At 44.1% G+C, this 23,611-nt stretch overlaps 1 protein-coding gene and 1 long non-coding RNA gene across 4 annotated transcripts; one reads left to right on the top strand and one right to left on the bottom strand.

Moving 5' to 3' along the window:
* Positions 1 to 559: 559 nt before the first annotated feature.
* Positions 560 to 22,633, top strand: VIPAS39 (VPS33B interacting protein, apical-basolateral polarity regulator, spe-39 homolog). Of its 2 annotated transcripts, none has more exons than XM_083448510.1 (20): positions 560 to 1,148; positions 2,803 to 2,895; positions 3,956 to 4,052; positions 5,012 to 5,152; positions 6,734 to 6,772; positions 7,307 to 7,371; positions 8,423 to 8,479; positions 9,632 to 9,724; positions 10,774 to 10,807; positions 11,712 to 11,814; positions 12,201 to 12,228; positions 12,610 to 12,683; positions 13,353 to 13,428; positions 14,468 to 14,602; positions 15,428 to 15,469; positions 15,802 to 15,891; positions 16,373 to 16,459; positions 19,096 to 19,185; positions 20,446 to 20,550; positions 21,870 to 22,633. In XM_083448510.1, the coding sequence occupies exons 2-20, from the start codon at positions 2,803 to 2,805 to the stop codon at positions 21,888 to 21,890; spliced, it is 1,470 nt and encodes a 489-aa protein (XP_083304636.1). In that variant the 5' UTR covers positions 560 to 1,148; the 3' UTR covers positions 21,891 to 22,633. The 2 variants fall into 2 exon arrangements, with proteins under 2 accessions (XP_083304636.1, XP_083304635.1); XM_083448509.1 differs by having other exon boundaries at positions 639 to 1,248.
* On the bottom strand, positions 3,864 to 23,604 carry LOC310681419. Of its 2 annotated transcripts, none has more exons than XR_014513263.1 (4): positions 23,517 to 23,604; positions 11,646 to 11,859; positions 4,712 to 4,800; positions 3,864 to 4,043 (listed from the first exon to the last, which is right to left on the bottom strand). It is a non-coding gene; the product is annotated as an uncharacterized lncRNA (long non-coding RNA). The 2 variants fall into 2 exon arrangements; XR_014513264.1 differs by lacking the exon at positions 23,517 to 23,604 and adding an exon at positions 12,160 to 12,250.
* Between the last annotated feature and the right edge of the window lie 7 nt (positions 23,605 to 23,611).

The raw sequence follows: 23,611 nt of genomic DNA, 5'->3' as shown, positions 1-23,611 counted from the left end.
CGCATCTACGCCGCCTAAGTGAGGGTTGGGGCTGGGGGAGAGGGCGGGGTCTAGAATTTCCTAATCTCTGCTGGGAAGCACAGCTGTCAACGTTTCCCTTTTTTCAAGGGAAATTCCTTTATTCCGAATAGGATTCCTCTCAAGAAAAGGGAAAAGTTGACAGCTATGCTGGGAAGTGTCGCTCTATTTTTGGAGGAAATCCAGCTTCCTTTAACTGGAAGGTAGGAAGTTCACCGCGGAAGTGAAGGACTGCGGTGGTGTGTAACTCTTAATTTTAATCTCTGCAACTCAGCCTGTGAGGCACGTAAAACGCTCCCGGAAAGGCCTCGAGAGACACAGGTTCGGACTGGCCTCCCACTGCCATGTCGACGTTCCTTGGCGCGTTTCACCTTGGAGATGCCAAGAGTTAGGGAGACGCCACCTGCCTGCATTCATCCCTAATGCCTGGGTTCTTTGGACTACAACTCCCGTCATCCTTGGCTGGGGCTGATGGGAGTTGCAGTCCAAAACCACTGAGGGGGTGGGGCAAAGGTTTCCCGCCACAGCGCTGCGGCGTTCGGTCCAAAGCTCATCAATGCCCGGGCTGTGTGCTTAGGCTTAACATTTGCGCGCCACTCTAACCTTTCCTTACCTCTGTGGCTCCTCCCTGCTTCTGGTTCCTCGCCTTGCCCCTTGTCTGGGCCGGAGCCCTTTCACTCCTAAAGCCTAACGAAGCAGCACGGCCCCTTTCAAAAGAAGCGGCGCGTAAACGGAGGAGTTTTGCCTCCGCCCATGACCCGTAGTGACAGAAGCGGAGCGGGGGAGGAAGGAGAGCGAGAAAGGCTCGGCGCTGAGGGAAACCCGGCTTCCTGCCTGGGAAGCGCAGCACCAGCCTCTCCGGATGTAAAGCGCCGGCCTGAGAAACGCCGCCGCGCCGCGCTCTGTAGTCGAAACCGATGGCTGGGGAAGCAGCTGGAAAACTACCTCTCCCGTGATGCTTTTCGAAAGCAACCGCCTTTCTCTTTCCCTGCCTGAGGAGCCGAGGAGCACGGCCCACAGAAGGGCGCAGGGCCCAGCGCCGAGCATGGACGGGGGACCTGCGTGGTGCTGATCGGATCCCTGCCCGGCTGGTCGTGGCTCCCCGTCCTGGCGGCCCTGCTCCTCCGAGGGTAGGCGGCTGTCTTCTCCCTCCGGCGCGGGAACGGGGTCTCCGGCGCTTCCTCTGGCGTGGGGCTTTCTGAGCGAGGAGGCGCAAGACCGTGTCCTGAGGCAAGTCATCGGGTGAAGATGCACCGGGCTCCTGCTTTCTGCCTCGCCCCTTCCTGGCGCTTGGGCTTGGCCAGAAGAGGTCCCAGCCGGTTATCTCATGCCCACCCCACCCCCCGCCAGCAACATTGGCTGCTGCTGTTTAGACGAGGTCACGAAGATGGACATCGGGATCTTCCGCCCCTGGGGACTCTGCAGCCTGAGGCAGTCGCCTCACCTTGCTTCATGGGTGGCCCGGCCCGGCCCTGGTCACCCGTGTTGCCTGCTGCTGCCTTATATTCTAGCATAGGCGCCTCTCTCTCTCTAACCTTTCTCTTTCTTTCTCTCTCTCTCACTAATGAGATTGTAGTCTAATATAGGCAGAGAAGCAAGTAATGGAGGAGACGCAATGAGAAGAAAGGTTGGGTGGAATGGACTTGCATGTTTCTTAACGTCATGTTGCAGTGGAAACTTATGGGGAGGATGGGGTTGCTGCCCCCCCCAGCTGTGGAGGCCCAATCCCCAATGCCAATGGGGCAGTGCCCCAGCAGCATCAGTCCGGCCTTAGACAGCTGCCAGCCTATTTGCCTTCTTATATTCAGTCCAGGGAGTGGCGCTTCCTGTCAGCTTCCTCCTCCTCATAGAACTGAGCAAGGAAGAGCAGGATGGAGACGAAACTAGAATGGGATGGCTCTATCTCACACTGATCTTGGCGTGACCTGCTGTTGGCCTCCTTGTCTTCTGCCTTGCCAGCTGCAATGGGCACCATTCACCATTCTCTCTCCCACTAAGTGGTGGGAAGTTAAGGCCAAATATCACAAATGCAGATTTGCTTGCAGATTTGTTCTGGCAGCAGGTGTAGGAGTGCCTCCTGTGTCATTTTGAGTGGTGTGTTTTTAAACATGCCATATTGGTCAGATCGATCAGTTGCTTAGTGAAAGACAATAAGCTTCAGAGTGAGCCAGTAAAAATAGATCAGCTATACCTTGAAACTGTACTGATTTCTAGCCATCCATGAATTTAGAGCTATTGTATGCAAATATTTGATTCAGGATTATTAAACTGTGGCATCAAGAAAACAAGTGTAGTGTCTCTGAGGTTACTCTTGATGTCAGTTTTGGCCACACTTCTATGGCTGGTAAATCCGCTTTGCTTTACTTAAAATTAACAGCACAAACTTAGGAGCACTTTTCAAGACACTTCCTAGGCAAAGTGCCACTGAGAACTTAACCAGACTTTAAAAAAATAAGCCTATAATTGAGCTGGTACCACTATTTCACAGTCTTTGGTTTTCCTTATCTGTTTGCTACATCCTAAGTTTATTTTGCATATTCCCTGATGATCAATGCATTTTTGAAAAAACAAAACACAAGACCTACGGTGTGGGTCTCTCTGAGGAGCTTGAACAAATGTAGTTGTATTGTAGGACTTGGCTGTAGACAATGGATTATGTGATGTGCTCTGGGTGGAAACTGGAAGCATATAGATATGGGTCATGGATAGTGAGGTGGTCAGGGATTATTTCTTAATTAACCAAAGGTAATATATATGCAGTAAAGAAAAAAGTCTTATTTTCAGATGAACAGAATAAAGGTTGATGAGGAAGAATACTGGCACAGTTCCAAGTGTAAAGCATTTACGTTTGATGATGAAGATGATGAGCTCTTTCAGGTACAGTTCCTAGTCAGAACAAACTGAGAATGCACTATACAGTGTCTCCTTGCCTGAAATGTTAAGGGAAGCAGAAATCTGCATATAGTGTAGTCTTTTTTAAATTATTGATGGATATCTTTCCATTGAAGGAATTAAGAAAGTAAAATTGAGGAATTGCTATACAGTGGTACCTCGGGTTACGTTACCTTTGGGTAACGTAATTTTGAGTTACGGACACAGCAAACCCAGAAGTATATACTTCTGGGTTTCACCACATGCACAGAAGCGGCGCCTCTGCATACGGACTTTTCAGGGTAAGTATGGACCCTGGGACGAATTAAGTTCGTATCCGGAGAGTGCACTGTATTTATTTGAGCAGGAAGCATCATGTATGATTGAATGTGTGCACTTCACAAGATATGTGGCACAGAACTGGGATTCCTGATCATCTCATCATTCATTAGCAGAACACATTTCTAGCCCTTGTGGTTGTGAAGATGTGCTTGAAAGTGAGCTTGCATCTGCAGGTTCAGAAATTTGGTATCATGCAAAAGCATCTTTCCCTACATCATAGCCTCCAATAGTCCTTACTCCAGATATATATTTTAGTCCTTTCTTGCCACATCATTTTTTCAAAAATCTATTTTCCCGCTACTAAATTGTTCCCTGCCAAACCATTTTAATGTCTTATAAAAGTTGAGAAATGGGTACCCAATAAAACAATGTAATAGTGCTGCAGGGCAAATATGCATTATTTTAAATGAGGTGTGAACATGGCTTGTAACGTTCTTTCACAATTTGCATCTGGTACATAAGGATTTGTCTGACTTTTTGTGGGTGGCATGTATCTATATCACTTTTATCTATATTTTGAAATGAATATTTTAGATTTTAAAAACTATTTAGAGATCTTTTGTTGAGTAAGTGGTATATAAATTTTGATGGATAAATAAATTCAGTTTGTGCACAAACATAGAATACATCTGTTCTTGGGATACCGGTTCTTTAGAATGAAAGTGTACAGTCTATCTGGATGGAATAGGGCTTGCCTTCATTTTCACTTTGGTTTTGTTCATAGCTGAAGGAGTCGAAACGAACAGTGAACAGCCTCCGAGATATTGTAGATGATGACGATGATCTTGAGAAGTTCAGCTGGAGTGGGGAGCCTGTGGGCAGTAAGTGGAGCAGAATGTTTTTGCATCTATCACCCATTCTTTGAATCTGAATTTGATTATTGCTGTCCTCTGACAAGAAAAATCTCATTAGAGCTACAGTCGTTAGAGCTACACCTACTAGGAAATATGGCCTATTGAGGTTTAGTGTGCTTAACGTTGAGCAGGAAAAGTGTCTAATGGTTTCATACATTATCACAATTGTTTATTTTGCCTATTGTGTGCTTGAATTCCCCCTACCCGTTTCTGATAAGTGGAAAGTGTACAAACAAGAACAAACAAATGCAGGGAGTAAAATGACTGCTTCTTTCAAAAACAAGTAGAAGAAGAAGAAGAGTTTGGATTTGATATCCCGCCTTTCACTCCCTTTAAGGAGTCTCAAAGCGGCTAACATTCTCCTTTCCCTTCCTCCCCCACAACAAACACTCTGTGAGGTGAGTGGGGCTGAGAGACTTCAAAGAAGTGTGACTGGCCCAAGGTCACCCAGCAGCTGCATGTGGAGGAGCGGAGACGCGAACCCGGTTCCCCAGATAACGAGACTACCGCTCTTAACCACTACACCACACTGGCTTGATGGTATATTGGGGGGGGGGGGGGAATCCAAACCATGGTGTGTTTTATGAAAACTCGGCTTGTTCCTTCACTCATTCTTCACTACTTACCCCAAATCCTGAGTGCATCATTCCTATGAGCCTCCCTATCAAAGAATTTCCCATTAAGGTAGTCTGTGCTTTGAATATTCCTGATTTTCCTCTGTTTTCCAAGAAAGAGAGTTTTTTAAATATCAAGGGTAATTTAAGAGTTAAATGTCTCGCATGAGGTGATGATTTAGAAAAGCAATACATAAGAACTAGGCCCAAAATCATGTATTTCAGAATCAATAACCCTTCTCTGCTCTAGAATTTTAAAGGCCTCATCTTATGCTTGCTAGAGAATTTACGCAGATTGTGTTCTCTCCATAGGCATTTCCTGGTCAATCAAGGAGACAGCCTCCAGCAGCAACAATACTGCTGAGGGAAAAGACTTGGGTGGGCAAAGAGGCTCTTCATACGGAGCATTTCCCAAGCAAGCCTCTTCTTACTCACTGAGCAGCTTTTTCAAAGGTAGGACCTTTATTGGGACTTAGTATCACAGAATTGTAGAATTGGAAAGTATCGTATTTTTTGCTCTATAACACGCTCCCAACCATAACACGCACATAGTTTTTAGAGGAGGAAAACAGGAAAAAAAATATTCTAAACGAAACAGTGGATGTATGATTTTTGTGGTTCATGCTGTGGCCACAGACATGTGATCTGACGGTGAGTTTGGGGTAGCCCAATGCAAAAATCCTGAGGATCCATGTGGATCCGTGCTTTGTAACCACATTTTGCACCACTGCGGCCCCAGGCAACAGTGGGTGCATGGTTTTTTTTGGTGCAAGCTGTAGCCATGGACATGCTATGTGATCTGATGGTGAATTTGGGGTGACCCAGTGCAAAAATCCTGAGGATCCGTGTGGATCCGTGCTTTGTAACCATGTTTTAAGTGGAGAGGGAAGGAAAAGCACTGAAGGGACAAGGAACACGCGTGGGGTGGGTGGAGAAGGATGCTGTTAATAATGCAGAAGAGGGGTATAAGAGGAGAAGGCTCTTATAAGAGGAGTGGGGAGGAGAGAGAAACAGAGAGCCTGCTTGAAAAAACTTTGCTGCTATTTAGCGAGTGGGGAGGAGAGAGAGACGGAGAGCCTGCTTGAAAAAACGTTGCTGCTATTTAGCGAGTGGGGAGGAGAGAGAGACAGAGAGCCTGCTTGAAAAATCTTTGCTGTTATTTAGCGAGTGGAGAGGAGAGAGGGACAGAGAGCCTGCTTGCTTTAAAGGAGCCAACCGGACAGAGCTGCTTACACTTGTGTAAGCGGCTCCTCTCCTCTCCCGCTTTACTCCTTTAAAGCAAGCAGGCTCTCTGTCTCTCTCTCCTCCTCACTCAGCGGCTCTTCTCCCACTTTGCTGTTTCAAAGCGAGCCACGGAGGAGGGAAGGAAGGGGAACCATGGATCCTCTGCTCATGACCACAGCAGATCCCCCCGCCATCCGTAGGCATTCGCTCCATAACACGCACAGACATTTCCCCTTACTTTCTAGGAGGAAAAAAGTGAATGTTATGCGGCGAAAAATACGGTACCCTGCAAGTTTTCTAGTTCAGCCCCCCACAATGCAGGAATCTCAACTAAAGCATCCATGAGAGATGACCATCCATCTGCTTAAAAGTGTCCAAGGAAGGAGAGATCACTAGCTGCTGAGAGAGTCCATTCCACTGTTGAATAACTCTTACCATCAGAACGTTCTTCCTGATATTTAGTTGGAATCTCCTTTCTTGTAACTTGAATTCATTGGTTCAGGTCGTACCCTCCGGAGCAGGAGAAAACAAGCTTGCTCCATCTTCCATATGACAGCCCTTGAGTTATTTGACGATGGCTACCATATCCCAGGCTAAACATACCCAACTCAACCATTCCTCATAAGGCTTGGTTTCCAGACCCTTAATAAGCTTGGTCGCCCTCCTCTGCATATGATCCAGCTTGTCAATATCCTTCTTAATTTGGACTCCCAGAACTGGACACAGTATTCCTAGGTGTGTAATGGGTTTTCAGTGTGAGGTGATAAATCTAGCTTTCTTAAGCTTTTCTTACTTGCTCTTTCTTTTCAGGAAGAAACAAACATGGGAGCTTTCAGTCACTTTCAGATGGTAAGAATCTAGATCTTTGTCCCCAGATTGCTTGAATGGTTGGCTTCTCCTTGCACAGCAGTGGAAATTGGCTCCACTTTCTCCATTTCCCTGGCTAAAATTCTGACCACCTCTCTCCTTGAGTACTGCAAGCTGCTTCTTTCTGGCTTTCCCTTCCCACCACAGTACTTCCATATCTATTCAGAGCCCTACTTCCCAAACAGAATATATGGGAAGGTAGCTAACAGAGAGTAGCATCAGAGATCATTATATAACTTTACCCTTGAGGCTGGCACTCCTTGCTCCCTTTTGGCTTTTAGAAAGAAGGTGATATGTTGTGTTTGTTTTAGTTTAGTCATCCAGGATTTTCTTTCTAATGTTTTTACAACTTCTGGTTGTAACTGGTGCTGTTTTATTGTGACTTCATAATTTTGATGGTGCTTCTGTTTCAAATGCAGTGTTTTTGAGCTACTTGGTGGACCAAAATGACATGGAAAGGAGGGCTCTAAATTGTGTGGGTTTTTTATTTAAAAAATGCTGCCGTTCTCTCTTCAGCTCTTACAGACACAGGATTTAAAAGTTACGCCCCAGAACTGCGCAGACCAAAGGCAGACTACAAGGTAGGTATATTTTTGGAAGCCTAGATTCAGGACAACATTAAGGGGCGAAAGGGTTTGAAGCTGCAAACACTCCTCTTCTTTGCCCAAGGGCTGTCTTCTGGATGCTCACTCCACAGAGACTAGGGCTGTGATGCTGTGCATGCTTATTTGAGTGTAAGCCTCATTGAACATACTTGGATGATGTCAGGAGGTTTACAGCACAATCCTGTGCATGTTCCATTCTGTTCAAGTGGGACTTGCCCCCAGGTACTTGTTCACAGAATTGCTGTCTTAGAAGTTCTTTACCTTTAATAAGCAAGGAAATTCTCTCTAGTGGGTGGAAAAGGAAAGTGGGGAACCATGCTCCTGTGTTGTCCCTTTTCTGGAAACTGCCATCATAACAGTGTATTAATTTTGTCCATTTAAATAATGGATAGCAAATCTCACTGAACATGTTGGCATCAGGGACGGCTAATGTGTAGTGGGCATCAACCTTTATTTTTTTACATTTATATTCTGCCTTTCATCCAGCCTGGAACCCAGGCCGGCTTACATGTGGTTTCCAGGCAGTCTCTGCACTGATCAGACCCAAACCTACTTCGCTTCTGCAGGGTGGTAGCCTCATGGGGCCTTCAGACCATACCCAGGGACCCTGCAGCTCTTCAACTTTCTTTCACTGTCAGTGACCAGTGGCAAAATCTGGCATGATACACATTCAATTTTAAGCCAATCCTAATGCATGGCAGACCATATGCACCCCCCGCAGGCTTGCAGTCCTTTACTTGCAGAACATCTTAAATATGTCATCCCTCCCACAAAGCTGTCTTCACTGGCTGTGGCTGCTTTTATTGTGCTGTGTTCCAGACCTGTCTTGGGTGCTTTTGTGTGCAATACTAGTCGCAAATGACTCTCCTATGAGTCATTTGATGGGATGCAAGCAATGTTACTTCTCGCACGCCACTGTTGGGGTATCTTAATCATACCTATAAGACGAAGGAGTTTGTCCGAATCTGTGCTTCTCAAAATATTTTGAGTGTTAAAGGCATCATGGTTTTGTTTTGTTACATTTCAGGATTACAGCAGTGATTGGAGCCCTAAAGACACAGTAAGACGGCTGCAGAGAGGCAAGGTAAGACTCTTCTTCCCTGCTTCTGAAAGGGCCAGCCTTTGAATTTTTGGGTGGTGCCTCCCATGCATATCCATTTCTTCTGCTCATGCATGTCAACGCTGGAGATGCGGCTGTTGGTGGCTTTTCAGAGTTCTCTGTCTGAAAAGGAGGAGTTGAGGTCCTGCAAATGTCAGGAATGCCAGGGGATTATAGCAGAGGTAGCAGACTCTGCTCCACAATTGAAGCATGTCCAAAATGGCAAGGAATAATATGTTATTTCACTGACAGCTTTGGAGCAGGTATCCCGAGAAAGCATCCATAGATCTGGTGCAGGGCTCTTTATGCTTTCTGTTGGTAGATCAAAGGGGAAATAAGTTATTTTTGGTGAATATAGAGGTAATACACAAGCTGCTCCTGGCTGCTTGAGAACTGGCGATGAGCTGATATGCCACACAACATCTGTGTTTAGGAAACCTTTCTGTAACCTTTAGAAAGCGAATTCTCATCAGCTCATCAGTTTCTGCTTAGTTTATCAGCTCTGTAGATTTAGACCAGGGGTAGTCAATCTTTTTATACCTACTGCCCACTAATGCATCTTTCTTGATAGTTAAATTTCCTTACCGCCCACCAGTGCTCAATGGAAGGAGGATTCAGCTTGTGTTATAGAACCCCCTACCGCCCACCTAGAATCCTGAAACACCCACTAGTGGGCAGTAGGGACCAGGATGACAAGCCCTGATTTAGACAGTGGGTTCCTAACAAAGATTTTGCGTAGTGATCTAAGACCTGCAGTTGGGATAGAATGACCAAAATTATTTTTCTGAAAGAGGATTCCTGTTGTACAAATCCCCAATAAGGACTACATCCCAGTGTGTGACTGCTCACATTGCAAATTCATGGACGGAGAAGCACATTATAAGCTGTCTGTCTTGGTGGCTCAGAATAATTTTAATTGTGCCAAGACTACCACTCTGGCAACAAAGGCTTCCATTGGTGTCTTGGCTCCTGAACCGCATGGAGAACAAATGACACATACAAATGATAACCAAGTGCAGCTCCACTTCTTAGGAGTTTTATAATGAGCCACCTGTGTAGCTCCCTGTGTGAAGCAGGCCTCCCCTCAGATAATCCAGGTTCCTCGCTAATCCTTCCATTATTGTTATTCCATTCTAGATCTGCTCACTGGAGAGGTTTCACTCCCTACAGGACAAGCTGCAGCTACTGGATGAAGCTGTTGCAGTGCATGATGGGAATGTCATTACAGCCGTAAGTGCTGTGATCTTACAACGTAGGGCAGAACAGAATGGGGGATACATGGCTACAGCCTAATATGATCCCATTAACTTCTGGTTCTGTGGCCATTTGCATCTGAATGTGGGGTGTTTTACAATAAGTTTTCATATATTGGTTCTAATTCACTAGAATTGAGTTTTAGATACTGGTTTCGTTGATTGGAAATATTAGGTTGCATTTTAGGAGACAAGGCATTTCCTCCACTTCCCTTGCCTCCAAGGATATGAGGTATAAATGAACCTTATGAAGCTCTTTGAATATTTTCCCTGAAATGTCCCAAGGTCCAGATGCCATGTAAATGTTTAGGTTTCTATCACAGCAGAAAAACGCAAGTGTGCTTTTACATATACAAGGTTCCACTATAAGTGACCTCCCAGTTAGGTTAATGAGATGGGAAAGATTATTTCCTGACACCTTTGAGAACTTCTGCCTGGCTAGTTGATTCTCCTGGGTTTTGTAGGCCACTGGCTTTACCATCCATATGAAATCAGTTTCTCTCCAGTTCTGGGCAGATACCACAAATCAAAACATATTTTTTGTGACTCTAACTATTTGAATTCCTGCATTGCAGGAGTGGGTGACCCCCTGGGTCCCTTCCAACTCCAGAATTTGATGATTATATGAACTGCACTGTGACTGTAATAAAATGTGAATTTTAGTAAATCTCACTTGATCTAACCATCGTCCACAAAAACCTACCTGAGATATTGCAGCATTTCCTAAAAGTGCCAAATCTTTGTTACATGCCTAGAAACTATTTTTTATTTGTATGTTTGTCAGTCTTTGTGAAGCTGTTTTCCTGACACCATTAGAATGAAGGGCATATTTCACTGACACCTATCTCGTGCTCCATTTCCCCAGAGGCAACTACCCTACTACTTAAATATAAAGCAGATTAGTATAAAGTACAGCCAGAACCAGAGAGACTTCCAGCTGTTGCATCTGCTTCCTAAGCAACCATTTCCAGTTATGCCTCAGGGTTGTGGCAGAAAATAAGCATCTTGTTGTCCATTTTCTTTCAGATCCTAATATTTCTGAAGAGAACCTTGAAGAAAGGTATGTGTGCCTGAAAGGTGGCTAGACCCAGAGCCAGCGAGCCAGGGCAGATTGGCTGCCTTTCCAGACCATTAAGATTACTCCTTTTTTTTTTTTTTTGCCTCCTTATCACAGCATTTGTGTTCATCATAATTTTAGTGCCAGCAACTAGAAGGGGATAGCTTTGCTTGGAGTGGGAGGGGAACAGCCTTGCTGCAGAGGTTGACTATAGCTGCACTTTGCTAAGCATGGAGAGATTGGGGGATGAGGAATGTTGTCACTCATCATCAGAGATCTGATGAGTACCATTTGTGCATCACATTCTAGACCAGGCTTCCTCAGCCTCGGCCCTCCAGATGTTTTTGGCCTACAACTCCCATGATCTCTAGATAGCAGGACCAGTGGTCAGGGATGATGGGAATTGTAGTCTCAAAACATCTGGAGGGCCGAGGATGAGGAAGCCTGTTCTAGACAGCATTATTGCAGCTGACGTATTGGGAGGGAGTGACGGATGGAGAAGGAGCTGCACTTCCTCTGTGGCAATATTTTGCCTTTTGGATGGTGGGAAAATGCAATTTATTCTCCATGGAAATGGTGCCTTGACACAGACATTTGGGATCCAAGTCAGCCATTGAGTTGACAAAAGCTGCCTCAGGTGACCGATTAGCACTGACATTTGGATTCAGTGCCCAAAATCAATAACTTGATTAATCCAATATGGCCCCAGTTTAGGCTTTCACCTGTTCTGACAAACTATATGATGACAATTGTGTGCATCCCAGACCATTAGCCATCTTTATTATTGGAAATGAAATTTATTAAGATAAAAGAAAGTGCTCTGCCATCTTCCTGCTTGTACCTGATGTGAATGAGATTGATTCACTCCTGACCAGGCCAATCAAGCACTTCTTGTCTGTTCATCCAGAAATCCTGTTCAGAGAGCTGGAGCTGCGGCAGGTGGCCTTGCGCCATTTAATACACTTTCTCAAGGAAACAGGGGACCAAAAACTTCTCCTGGACCTGCTGAGGTAAGATCCCACTGGAGCAATTCTTGTTTTGCAGGGCAGTTTTACCTGCCAAGTAATATGTATAAAAATGCATATGCTAGAGTCAAGTATATCTAAAAACTCTTATATCAATGAAAATAAGATACAATGATTGCATTATATTCAGAGCAGTTGTTTTGCAAGAATGTGTATATTGGGGGTATTTGGGGCAAAAATAGAAAATTTGTATATTAGCAGAAATTCACAGTCAAATGCTGATTAATTTTCACGAGGACTTTAAAAAAATCACAAACTAATTTGAAAATCTGGGGAACTGAATTTTAAGAATGGAAGAATGAGAAACTGAAATGGAGAGATTTGCCCAACCTTAGTGCTTAGCAGGACTGATGCTTATTTTTCCTCTGCAGGTTCCTGGACAGGACAGAGGAGGTTGCAGTGAGTATCCATAATGCCCTGGCTCACTTCTTATTTGTAGGAAACAAGGATGTCCTGAGACATCCACTCAAGGCCGGCCCCAGCAGACTGAAGCAGCTGCCTCAGGTGGCAGAATCCCATAGGATGGCACCCCCACAAGCATTCCTGCCAGGGTTGCAGGATGGCTTCTGGTGGGATCTTGCCAGAAGCCACAGCCACATAACCCCAGTAAGCAAGGCTTCAGCTGCAGGGAGGCGGCAACACCTTCCCATTGCACCTTAGTTGGCAAAACAGGACAGGCCACTCCTGCATCCATTCAGTACATATTTACTCTGCACATCCCACTAGTTTAAGTCAACCCTTCTTGAGCCTGCCGTGTGTGTCTGTTCCTGCCTTCTCCAGTTGACACAGTACCGTGAGCACCTGATGATCCAGGATGTGGAGAAACGAAAGGAGTTTCTGAAAGGTTGCGTTGGGTAAGTAGGTTATGCAGACATTCGTTTTTATAGGATGAAATCAGTTTGAGCCCTAGACGTGAGGTGATTGCCAGTAAGCAGAATGGCTTTACTGTTCCCGCAAACCAGGAAGGGAAAGAGCAGTGAAGAAAAGCTTTAAAATTCAGAAAAATTGAGAGGGGACATGACAGCAGTCCCTAACATTACGTTAGATGTGGAGAAATGAATAGGGAGGCATTTTTCTCCCTCTCTCCTAGTACTAGAACCTAGGATCATCCAGTGAAGCTGAACAGTGGTAGGCTCAGGACAGACTGAAGTAGGGTTGGGGAACCTGTGGCTTCCAGTTGTTGTTGGACTCTTTAACTTCCATCAGCCCCAGTCAATAGGACCAGTGGTCAAGGATGATGGGAGCTGTTGTCCTGCAACATTGGGAGGGCCAAATTTCCCCCAACCCTGTTAAAGATCTTAGGGCCAATCCCTGGCATTTTCCAGTAGGCCAGAAATTGAAAGCAGCTCATTTTTAGGGTGTGCAGGGAGCTCCAAAAATAACCACCAACGTAGTTCATAATATACACTTCAACATTGTCATGCACAACAACCCAATTGGAACTAAGGATGGACAGAATCAGCAAACCTTCTATATATAAAAGGAGAAATCCAAAACTGAAGAGAAACTCTTCTCCAATTTAGGTTGCCATTTTCATTGGAAGATGCTGCTCATGTTCAAGACCATTATACGCTTCTGGAGAGGCAGATCATCATTGAGGTAAGGTCTCTTGCTCCGCCTTTGGGCACATGTGACTGGGAATTCTCCCTCCTGACTCTGATCTGTTTGTTGTAATACCAAAGCTTCCTACTTGGATTGAAAGGGGGGAAATTACTAGGGGCTTGGCTTAATCAAGCAAGTCACATCTAGGATGTAAGATGGTTTTCTTGCTGTAGCCAGTCCATCATGATAGATGATGAGAGACTGTTTAGTCTTCAGGTCATGCTGATAACTTACAGCCCTGCACTGATTTATAAGACTTGGCTGTAAAAGATTACTATTCTTGCTTTAAAGAAACAACCTGAAACTCCTACTGTTATTAATAATAAGTAATATGCCATTGGAAGCCTGACCTTTTAATTATTTTTATTTTATTTCAGCTATTTTTATACCACTTAACCACCAAAGTTTCTAAGTGGTATACATAAAGATTACAAAAAGCATGCAGTGGATAAAATCATACAGTGGCTCTGTCTCTGATAACCTTCCACTGGCAGGCATTTTGAGGCAAGCTTTGGGCATATGGTGACTGGTATGGCTATTGTCAGTTTGCTGAAATTAACTATGTTTATCAATTTTATTGTTGTGTTTTACCTGTCTTTACTGCTGCATTTATGTATTTTAATTTGTATCTTCTCATTAGCTGCCTTGAGCACCATTTGGTGGAAAGGCAGGATACAAATTTTAACAAATATACTACTTGCATTCCACCTTTCCTCCAAGGTGCTCAGGATGACATGTAAGAAGTTTCCCTTTTCCCTCCTGCACAACCCTGTGAGGTACCATGAGCTGAAAGACAGTGGCTGGACTAAGATGACTAAGAGTGCAGCCCACTGTCCACTTACCTGGGAGTGAGCCCCACTACCTGTAGTGGGCCTTATTTCTGAGTAAATGCTTGTAGGATTTCTGCCTCAGTATGCCTCATGATTTGAGCTGAGATTTAAAACTGCTCATCCTTGGCCCTATATTACCTTGTAATTATCCTTGTTTTTCACGCAGCATGTTTTTTCTGGTCTCTCTCTCCCCCCCCCCCCCCCAGGCAAATGACAAGCATTTAGAGTCAGCTGGGCAGACGGAGATATTTCGGAAGTACCCTCGAAAGGCCTCCATCCTAAACATGCCACTGGTCACCACGCTTTTCTACTCCTGCTTCTATCACTACACGGAGACTGAGGTTAGGGTAACAAAAATGGCGGGTCCTCTGTATTAGTTACTGAAGCCTCATGCCATGCCGAAAAAAAGGGGGAGCAAGATTTGACTCACATGGCCTGGCCAACCAAAGTAGACTGTTGCCTCCAAATTGGCAATATGCTGTTCAAGTATTGTAGGATTTCCGAGAAAGTGAATAGCTGGGCTGGGTATAGGGATACTGTATGGGAGACTCCTTCCTGTCTTACGTACTTCGTTCAACTAGTTCCCATTACAATAAATATTAGCTATAACTGGAAGAAAGTAATGCACCATTAGGAATGCAGTGGTTGTTAAAGGTTTGGAACATCATATTCCAAAAGTAGCATAATAATAATAAGAATAATAATAAAAAAGAAGAGTGGCTAGCTAGAGGTTAGCTAACAAGTTAAGTGAGCATTGGGTTTTTAAAATAATAATTTACTGAAAGGAAAGGTACATTGTACCTTTCCTTTCAGTAAATTATTATTATTATTCAGTAAATTATTATGTATAGTTATTTTTTGTGTTTGCAAATGTGTGTAAAGATGAACAGATGGATAGATGGATTAGATGTGAAAATGCTAAAATAAATTTTCTGGCATTATAGACTTTAAGTCAGTTCTTGATTTGTTGTGGCAGAGCTAAAGGAGACTAGGTTTTAGAGAGTATAGAGTGCAAGACTCAGACTTGGTCGTGAGAAAGAGGTGATCAGAATATCACCCGTTTTCTGTAAATTGCCTGCCATTTATAGAATAGTTGAGGTACCAGCTAGGATGGGTCATCACTATCCCCTCTCCTTTGTTAAATTTGCCATGTCTCTTCTTTCCAGGGAACATTCAGTAGTCCAGCAAACTTGAAGAAAACCTTCAAGGTAAGGGAGCTGTCTGCTGGGTATAATATCTGTGCATTCTAGGAGAGGGCAACACTGTTAGAAATGTGCAGTGGAAATAAGGCAAAGGTGTGCTTTGGGTGAAGGAATTAAGTCCTACAACAGATGACCAAGTCTAGCCGCAGCAGCTCAGTATAGCAAAGTTCATTGCACTGGCCTTTAGCACTTCGGTTTGGCATTGTGCCTTCCAGATATTGCTGCACTCCATCTAGTTGCTGGGTTGTACCTTAAGAATTGATTGGTGCCAACCAGGAGCTCACAACCCAACCTGCTGTCAATCCCTGTTCTAACATTTCAATGTTTCTGCCTTCTAGATCCCAGACAAACAGTATGTGCTGACAGCCCTGGCTGCTCGTGCCAAACTCCGGGCTTGGCATGATGTAGATGCTTTGTTCACCACCAAGGTGAGTCAGGGTGGTTTTCTCAAAGCCTGGGTCAAATATTGGGCCTTCATTGGCTCACAGATCACCCGGGATCTGCCAATAGATCCCCGTCTATATACTTGCCACCTCTGCTTTAAGATACCTGCCCTCCTGTAATACACTAGAGGTCATCTCATCCATCTGTAGATGCTTGTTTCAGGCCTCTTTCACTCTTTCCCTTTAAGGATCCGGCACAGACTGAGAATACAGTGGTAGATGTGGGAGGCTGTTCATAAATTCTGCAGTCAGCCTCCATTGGAAAGGAGCAGCATCCTCAGCCAAAGGAAGGATGCTTTTGCCATTTGAGTGTATAAGGAGGGGCATGCAGACAGAGGAGGAGCTGCCTTGAACATCCTTTGTTTGCTGTTAAGAGTTTTTTTTGCTGCATTTCCCATCCTGAAATCTCTGGGTTGCTTTTGTCACAAGATCTAATGTTACTGTGATTTTTGTATTGTGATTTCAGAACTGGTTGGGCTACACTAAAAAGAAAGCTCCTATTGGTTTTCATCGGGTAGTGGAGATCTTGCAACGGAACAATGCCCCAGTACAAGTAAGTGAGTGACTTGCCCTGTTTCAGCAAACCAGTATCCTGCCTCTGAAGTTAGAGACTTCTAACTCTACCCTGCAATTTCTTCATGTCTGCCACAAGTATACTCATCTTCATTTGGTTGTGCATAAAAAGGAGCAGCCAAGCATACTAGGACTCAATTTCTTGACTTTAAGAAAGCCGACTTCATAAAACTTAGGGAAGTGCTGGGTGAGATCCCATGGACAGTAATACTAAAAGGAAAGGGAGTTCATGATGGCTGGGAGTTTGTTAAGAGGGAGATAGTAAAAGCACAACTTCAGGCAATACCAATGAGACGGAAACATGGAAGGTGCCTAAGGAAGCCAGGGTGGCTATCTAAAGAACTTTTAACTGAGTTAAGATTAAAAAAGGATGTGTACAAAAAATGGAAAAGGGGGGAAACCACCAAAGAGGAATTCAAACAAATAGCCAGCACGTGTAGACACAAAGTCAGAAAAGCTAAAGCACAAAATGAACTCAGGCTTGCTAGAGAGGTTAAAAGCAACAAAAAAGGCTTTTATGGGTATGTTCGTAGCAAAAGGAAGAACAAAGAAACAGTGGGGTCACTCAGAGGAGAAGATGGTGAAATGCAAACAGGGGACACAGAAAGGGCTGAACTCCTCAGTGCCTTCTTTGCCTCAGTCTTCTCCGATAAAGAAAACAATGCCCGACCTGAAGAATTTGGAGCAAATGATTCAGCAGAGAAAACACAGCCCAGAATAACTAAGGAGATAGTACTAGAATACTTGGCTAGTTTAGATGTATTCAAGTCTCCAGGGCCAGATGAACTGCATCCAAGAGTATTAAAAGAACTGGCAGATGTGATCTCAGAACCACTGGCAATCATCTTTGAGAATTCCTGGAGAACAGGCGAAGTCCCAGCAGACTGGAGGAGGGCAAATGTTGTCCCTATTTTCAAAAAGGGGAAAAGAGAGGACCCAAATAATTACCGCCCAGTCAGTCTGACATCAATACCAGGGAAGATTCTGGAGCAGATCATTAAGCAAACAATCTGTGAGCACCTAGAAAGGAATGCTGTGATCACCAATAGTCAGCATGGATTTCTGAAAAATAAGTCATGTCAGACGAACCTGATCTCATTTTTTGACAGAATTACAAGCCTGGTAGATGAAGGGAACGCAGTGGATGTAGTCTACCTTGATTTCAGCAAGGCATTTGACAAGGTGCCCCATGATATTCTTGTAAAGAAGCTGGTAAAATGCGGTCTTGACTCTGCTACCACTCAATGGATTTGTAACTGGCTGACTGACTGGACCCAAAGGGTGCTCATCAATGGTTCCTCTTCATCCTGGAGAAGAGTGACTAGTGGGGTGCCACAGGGTTCTGTCTTGGGCCCGGTCTTATTCAACATCTTTATCAACGACTTGGATGATGGACTCAAGGGCATCCTGATCAAATTTGCAGATGACACCAAACTGGGAGGGGTGGCTAACACCCCAGAGGACAGGATCACACTTCAAAATGACCTTGACAGATTAGAGAACTGGGCCAAAACAAACAAGATGAATTTTAACAGGGAGAAATGTAAAGTATTGCACTTGGGCAAAAAAAATGAGAGGCACAAATACAAGATGGGTGACACCTGGCTTGAGAGCAGTACATGTGAAAAGGATCTAGGAGTCTTGGTTGACCACAAACTTGACATGAGTCAACAGTGTGACGCGGCAGCTAAAAAAGCCAATGCAATTCTGGGCTGCATCAATAGGAGTATAGCATCTAGATCAAGGGAAGTTATAGTGCCACTGTATTCTGCTCTGGTCAGACCTCACCTGGAGTACTGTGTCCAGTTCTGGGCACCACAGTTCAAGAAGGACACTGACAAACTGGAACGTGTCCAGAGGAGGGCAACCAAAATGGTCAAAGGCCTGGAAACGATGCCTTATGAGGAACGGCTAAGGGAGCTGGGCATGTTTAGCCTGGAGAAGAGGAGGTTAAGGGGTGATATGATAGCCATGTTCAAATATATAAAAGGATGTCACATAGAGGAGGGAGAAAGGTTGTTTTCTGCTGCTCCAAAGAAGCGGACACGGAGCAATGGATCCAAACTACAAGAAAGAAGATTCCACCTAAACATTAGGAAGAACTTCCTGACAGTAAGAGCTGTTCGACAGTGGAATTTGCTGCCAAGGAGTGTGGTGGAGTCTCCTTCTTTGGAGGTCTTTAAGCAGAGGCTTGACAACCATATGTCAGGAGTGCTCTGATGGTGTTTCCTGCTTGGCAGGGGGTTGGACTCGATGGCCCTTGTGGTCTCTTCCAACTCTATGATTCTATGATTCTAAGATGTTGGAAGGGAAAAGCCCCTCTGGCTGTGCTTGGTTTTCCTACTCCATGATGGTTTTCTCAATCAAATCTATCTTTGAGTTAATTTATCTTTGTTTGACATATGGAGCATGGGGTTGCTGACTTGACCGTGTGCCTTTTGCATTATAATTTTTTTAATATCCAGAAATATAAACAAGAATAAATTTAAGCAAAAGCAACTCCCTTTGATGGAGTGCAGGTGCAGAGAAATATGGTTTACAGATAAACTTGGGAGATGGAGAAGAGTAGTTTTGGGTAGCTCTGCTCTGTTGATGCTTCCTGTCTTTCTTATGCAGGTCTTACAGGAGTACGTGCGCCTGGTAGAAGATGTTGAGACCAAGTTGAACCTTGCAATGAAATACAAGTGCCATGACGTTGTTATAGATGTGAGTCCTTGCTGTGTGTGGTGGGGAGGAGGCAGCTCTTGTTCCTGACTGTTCTGGGAAGTCTGTCCTTGGACATAAGGCGCTGCCTTTATACAGAGTCAAACCATTAGTCCATCTATCTCAGTGCTGTCTACACTGACTGGCAGCAGCTCTCCAGGGTTTCAGACAGAGGACATTCCCAGCCCTACCTGGAGATGCCCGGCGTTGAAACTGTTTTATACAAGGCAGCTGCTCTACCCCTGAGCTACATTTCTTCCCCAGAGGATAAGAACTACTTCCTTTCCAAAAAAGGTTGAAGTGAAAGCACTGATTCTCCACTGGGGTAGTGCTCTGTCCCAAGGATCCAAATACAGACCAGCGTGAAAGATTTACTGATACCCCTAAGGACCCAGTTGCAGGGATTCCAAAGAAAGATGCCCAGAACACCTGAGTGATCTGTCCTAGTGCTTTATTATAGAGCGATACATGAAAAGACTCAAATAAAACAATACAATTCTGGCTTCCTTGCTTCACCTCAGAATGGATGCTGAAGTACCATGGCTTTATCCATGAGGGTTTAATATGTTAAGTGTTACTTATACAAAAAGCAAGCCGCATAAACTGGCAGCAATAGTCCAGGTAACTCACCCCTGCCTCCAGGTAACTCACCCCAACTCTCATCCATCTCTCAGAATAGCTGGCAGGCAGCCAATGGGCCTGGGTAACAGCTTCCCCTCTCCCAATTCTGCCAAAAGCTAAGGCTGTAAAGCAAGCACATAAGCATATGTGAGATGTAGCAACTCATACCAATTAATTCAAGATGACATTTACATGCCTTTCGCCATTTGGTTCCTCACAGGCAGCTTATTTACTTAAAGCATATCTATTCAACTTTCATCAAGCAGAGTCCAGGGCAGCTAGCAGACAACAGAAAATTAAAAGAACATTATAGTACAAAAGCAAAATGATAAAGATGACAGCAAGGCTAAGAACAGTGGAGTAAAAACCGCATTCTTCCACCAAAACCCAATTCTATTAGTAAGAGTTTCCAGCAGAGTTAAAAACTATTTTCTAGCAATGCTTAAGATGCCTAAGTTTCAAAAGCTGTCCTTCTAGAAGGAATGCCTTCATTTGATGGTGGAATGCCATTAATGATAGGCCAAAGTCAGTGCCTCCTGGGAGGGAGTTCCAGAGCGCAGGCACTGAGAAGGCCAACTATGCTCTATCACTATGATATAGAGGACTGCCGTGTACCTTAGCTGGCTTTTGCTTTTTACCTAGACCTACAAAGACTTGAAGGATCGTCTCCAGTTGATGGCGTACAGATGTAAAGTTGACCGGGGTTCTCCAGCAGAGGAGAAGATTGACAGCATCCTCAGCAACCCGGTAAGAAAGAACAACTCATTCACACAGTTTGCTCCAGGGCCGTCTTTAGCATATGTGGTGCAGGGGTGCAAAAATCCGCCCAGCACCCCCATTTTGGGGGGGGCAGGTCAAGGTTGTTGAGCTTTTTATAGAGGGGCAGCTCATAACTCATAAAAAGCGGCAACAGTAACTCCATGTTTCCATTTTTGCGATCATGCAAAAATGAAAGACACCACTAGGGGGCGCCGCCAGATACGTTGATTCTGCAGCTCTTCCGCAAAAGAGAACGGAAACAACCCATCAACCTCAATCACCCAGGGGTCGCGGTTAAGGCCTTAGGCGGCTTCAGCGGTGGCCGCCCCCCAGAATTTGGTGCCCAGGTGCACCGCATCCCTTGTGCCTCCGGGTAAAGATGGCCCTGGTTTGCTCTCATTCCATTTTTTTCCAGGTGCCAGCTTTGATTTAGTTGCAGAAAGTGAGGTTGAGCAATAAGGGCAAGCAGAAGTGATGTTGGGAAGAGCAGTTGATAACTGTTTAGTGATGCTACTGTTGGCTCTTGTCACAGCTTTATCCTTTCATTTTCTCATGAGTGGTAGACATCATCAAACTCATACCACATGCCAACTTTTTTTTTTTTTTTTTTGGTAAGGGGGACTCTTGTGAGATAGTGGTATCACTTTTATATTGGGGCAAAACAAAACAAAAGCCAAGTATCTGTGTTCGTTTATCATGCCAGGCAGTTGCTTTTGAGAGTCAACTGTTAGCTTGCATCTTTTCCCCTGCTGCCTCCAGAAATCCAATTCTACCCTTCAGATTCAATTTCATTTCCAATTTACAATGTAGTAGTGGCTTGTAACAGTATACAGCTAGAAACCAAGAAAATTCAGGACATGATTTCTGTGTACAAAATCCTTCTCCTAAATCGGAAGCTTAAAGACTTAATCCCCTTTAATGATACAGATGGCAGTAAAACTTACCTTCTACTTAATGGAGATGATTTGTGCAAGTTAATTGCTTGTTGTTTGCTTTCCTATATGTCCTATAAGCTTGTGTGAAACTGGGCTTCTAATGTGGGTTTTTTATTAATCCATTTCAAGCATTAACCCAAGATTGCTGGCTTTCATTTGGCTCTTCTGTTTCTACCGGATTGTCTAATATCTCTATTTTGGTTAAAAGATTAAAATATATAATTTTACTCCCATTGTTTTCTCACAAACTGAGTAGGGAGTCCTCCCTCCCCATCTGTTTTGACAGGTGTAGGTTCACTGGCTGTTGTCCGGACAGCCGGGAGGTGTGATGATATTTGAAACTAGCCGTATCTCATTCTGTATCTCTTTCAGCAAATCCGATGGAAGAATTGAGAGCTGCTCACTCATCATGGAAGAAGCCTGATTTTACTGGAACAATGAAGGCAAACTGCCAAACATAGCTCTGCATTGGTTTTAATCCACTGCCCAGATTGTAGCTGGCTCTTCTTTTGGATCCTGGGACAGAACCCAAAGGAGATGTTCAGCCAACAGAACCAAAGCTAAAAAGCTGAAATCCAGCACTCTCTTTTCAACTTGACCATATGATGAATAGAACACGATTGCATAAATGAGAAAAGTAAATGTGATCAAGAAACTGGCACCCAAACACTTCTTGCAGACTATCTGTTCATCTGAGTCAGGAAGGATGGCTCCCTGTGAAATTGTTATTTATAGGAATTGTTTCCAGCCCTTTCATTTTATCCGGGTCCAAAGTGCGGGACAGTGACTGCTTTGATAGGATTGAAACTCAAGATAATTGGGATTTTTATTTAACTGAGGAAAGGCTGTATAAAGATTCTTCAAGGCGATCTAACCCCACCCGTGTTCTTCTCCCCAGATCATTGTATAATAGCCACTTGCCTTTAGGCCAAGGAGAACATAAGACCAATTCTAGTTGGAGACTGACTAATATGCTTCTTGGACAATGGTTGCATTTTCCCTCAGCAAGGGCTAATAAGACTAGTTGTTCTTTGGTACTTCTTTCATAAATGTACCTCAGGCCTGGATCCCTTTCTCTTCTGCCCTCTTTCTCCTTCATTTTTTTCCATTCCTGTAAATAAAGCTTTGCCTCCCTCTGTGTGACTGCAATGTATTTTCTTGCTTTTTTTATCTTGCAAAAGTAGAATAGCCAGCTGGGGTTATCTTGGAGTTGTACCCTCAAGGGATTATAAGTAAAATGGGAAATTATTATCTAGGGACTCTAAAGCATTTTTGTCCACTGTGACTCTTCAGTGAGAGGACATACATACATACATTTATTTTATTTATATGTTTATATTTATATTAAACCACTCAATTGTTGCTTTAAAAAAACTACGAAATATAAAACAGAAAAATCAAGAAAAACCCAACTACAAAACATACAAAAGTTTAAATACCAAAACACAGTAATATTACCTCAACTTTATAAGGTGTTTTATTATTATTGTTATGTATTAAATTCTTATACGGCCCTTCATCCAAGGATCACAGGGTGGTTTAAGAACAAAAAAATGCATAACATAGTAACAAATGAGCAATAACCTCCAGTGTGCATAATTGTCTAAAGAGTGCAGTGAAGATGCCTGCTTGATCTCAGTAGGGAGTTCCAAAGTATAGGCACTGTCGCATGAAAGGATCAAGATCTTACAAATGCAGAATGGGTATGTGGGCACCTGTAGTGCCAGTCCACCAATCAAAGCAGTCAAGTGGGCACATATGGAATAAGGTGATGGGTGTTGAGATTCCTGCATTGCAGGGGCTGGACTAGATTGCCCTCAGGGTCTCTTCCGACTCTATGATGCCACAGGCGTTTCAGTATAGTGATGTTGATTCACGCTGGACTCAAAAGAATTCACTTGCACATGTATTGGAAGCTGCATTATCCTGAGTCAGACCAATGGTCTATATAGCTCAGTATTACCTACACTTGACTGGCAGCAGTTCTCCATGGTTTCAGAGTGTCTTTCCTAGCCTTACCTGGAGAAGCCAGGGACTCTTAACTGGGGACTTTCTTCATGGAAACCAACTGCTCTACCACCCTTGCACATCCTGTTTGCATATTCCTGCCAGGC

This window comes from Podarcis tiliguerta (genome assembly GCF_965153285.1).
Source record: "Podarcis tiliguerta genome assembly, chromosome: 1".
In the NCBI taxonomy this organism is placed as follows: domain Eukaryota; kingdom Metazoa; phylum Chordata; class Lepidosauria; order Squamata; family Lacertidae; genus Podarcis; species Podarcis tiliguerta.
Note: the sequence above shows the minus strand (reverse complement) of the source record. Positions and strands in the feature narration are given on the sequence as shown.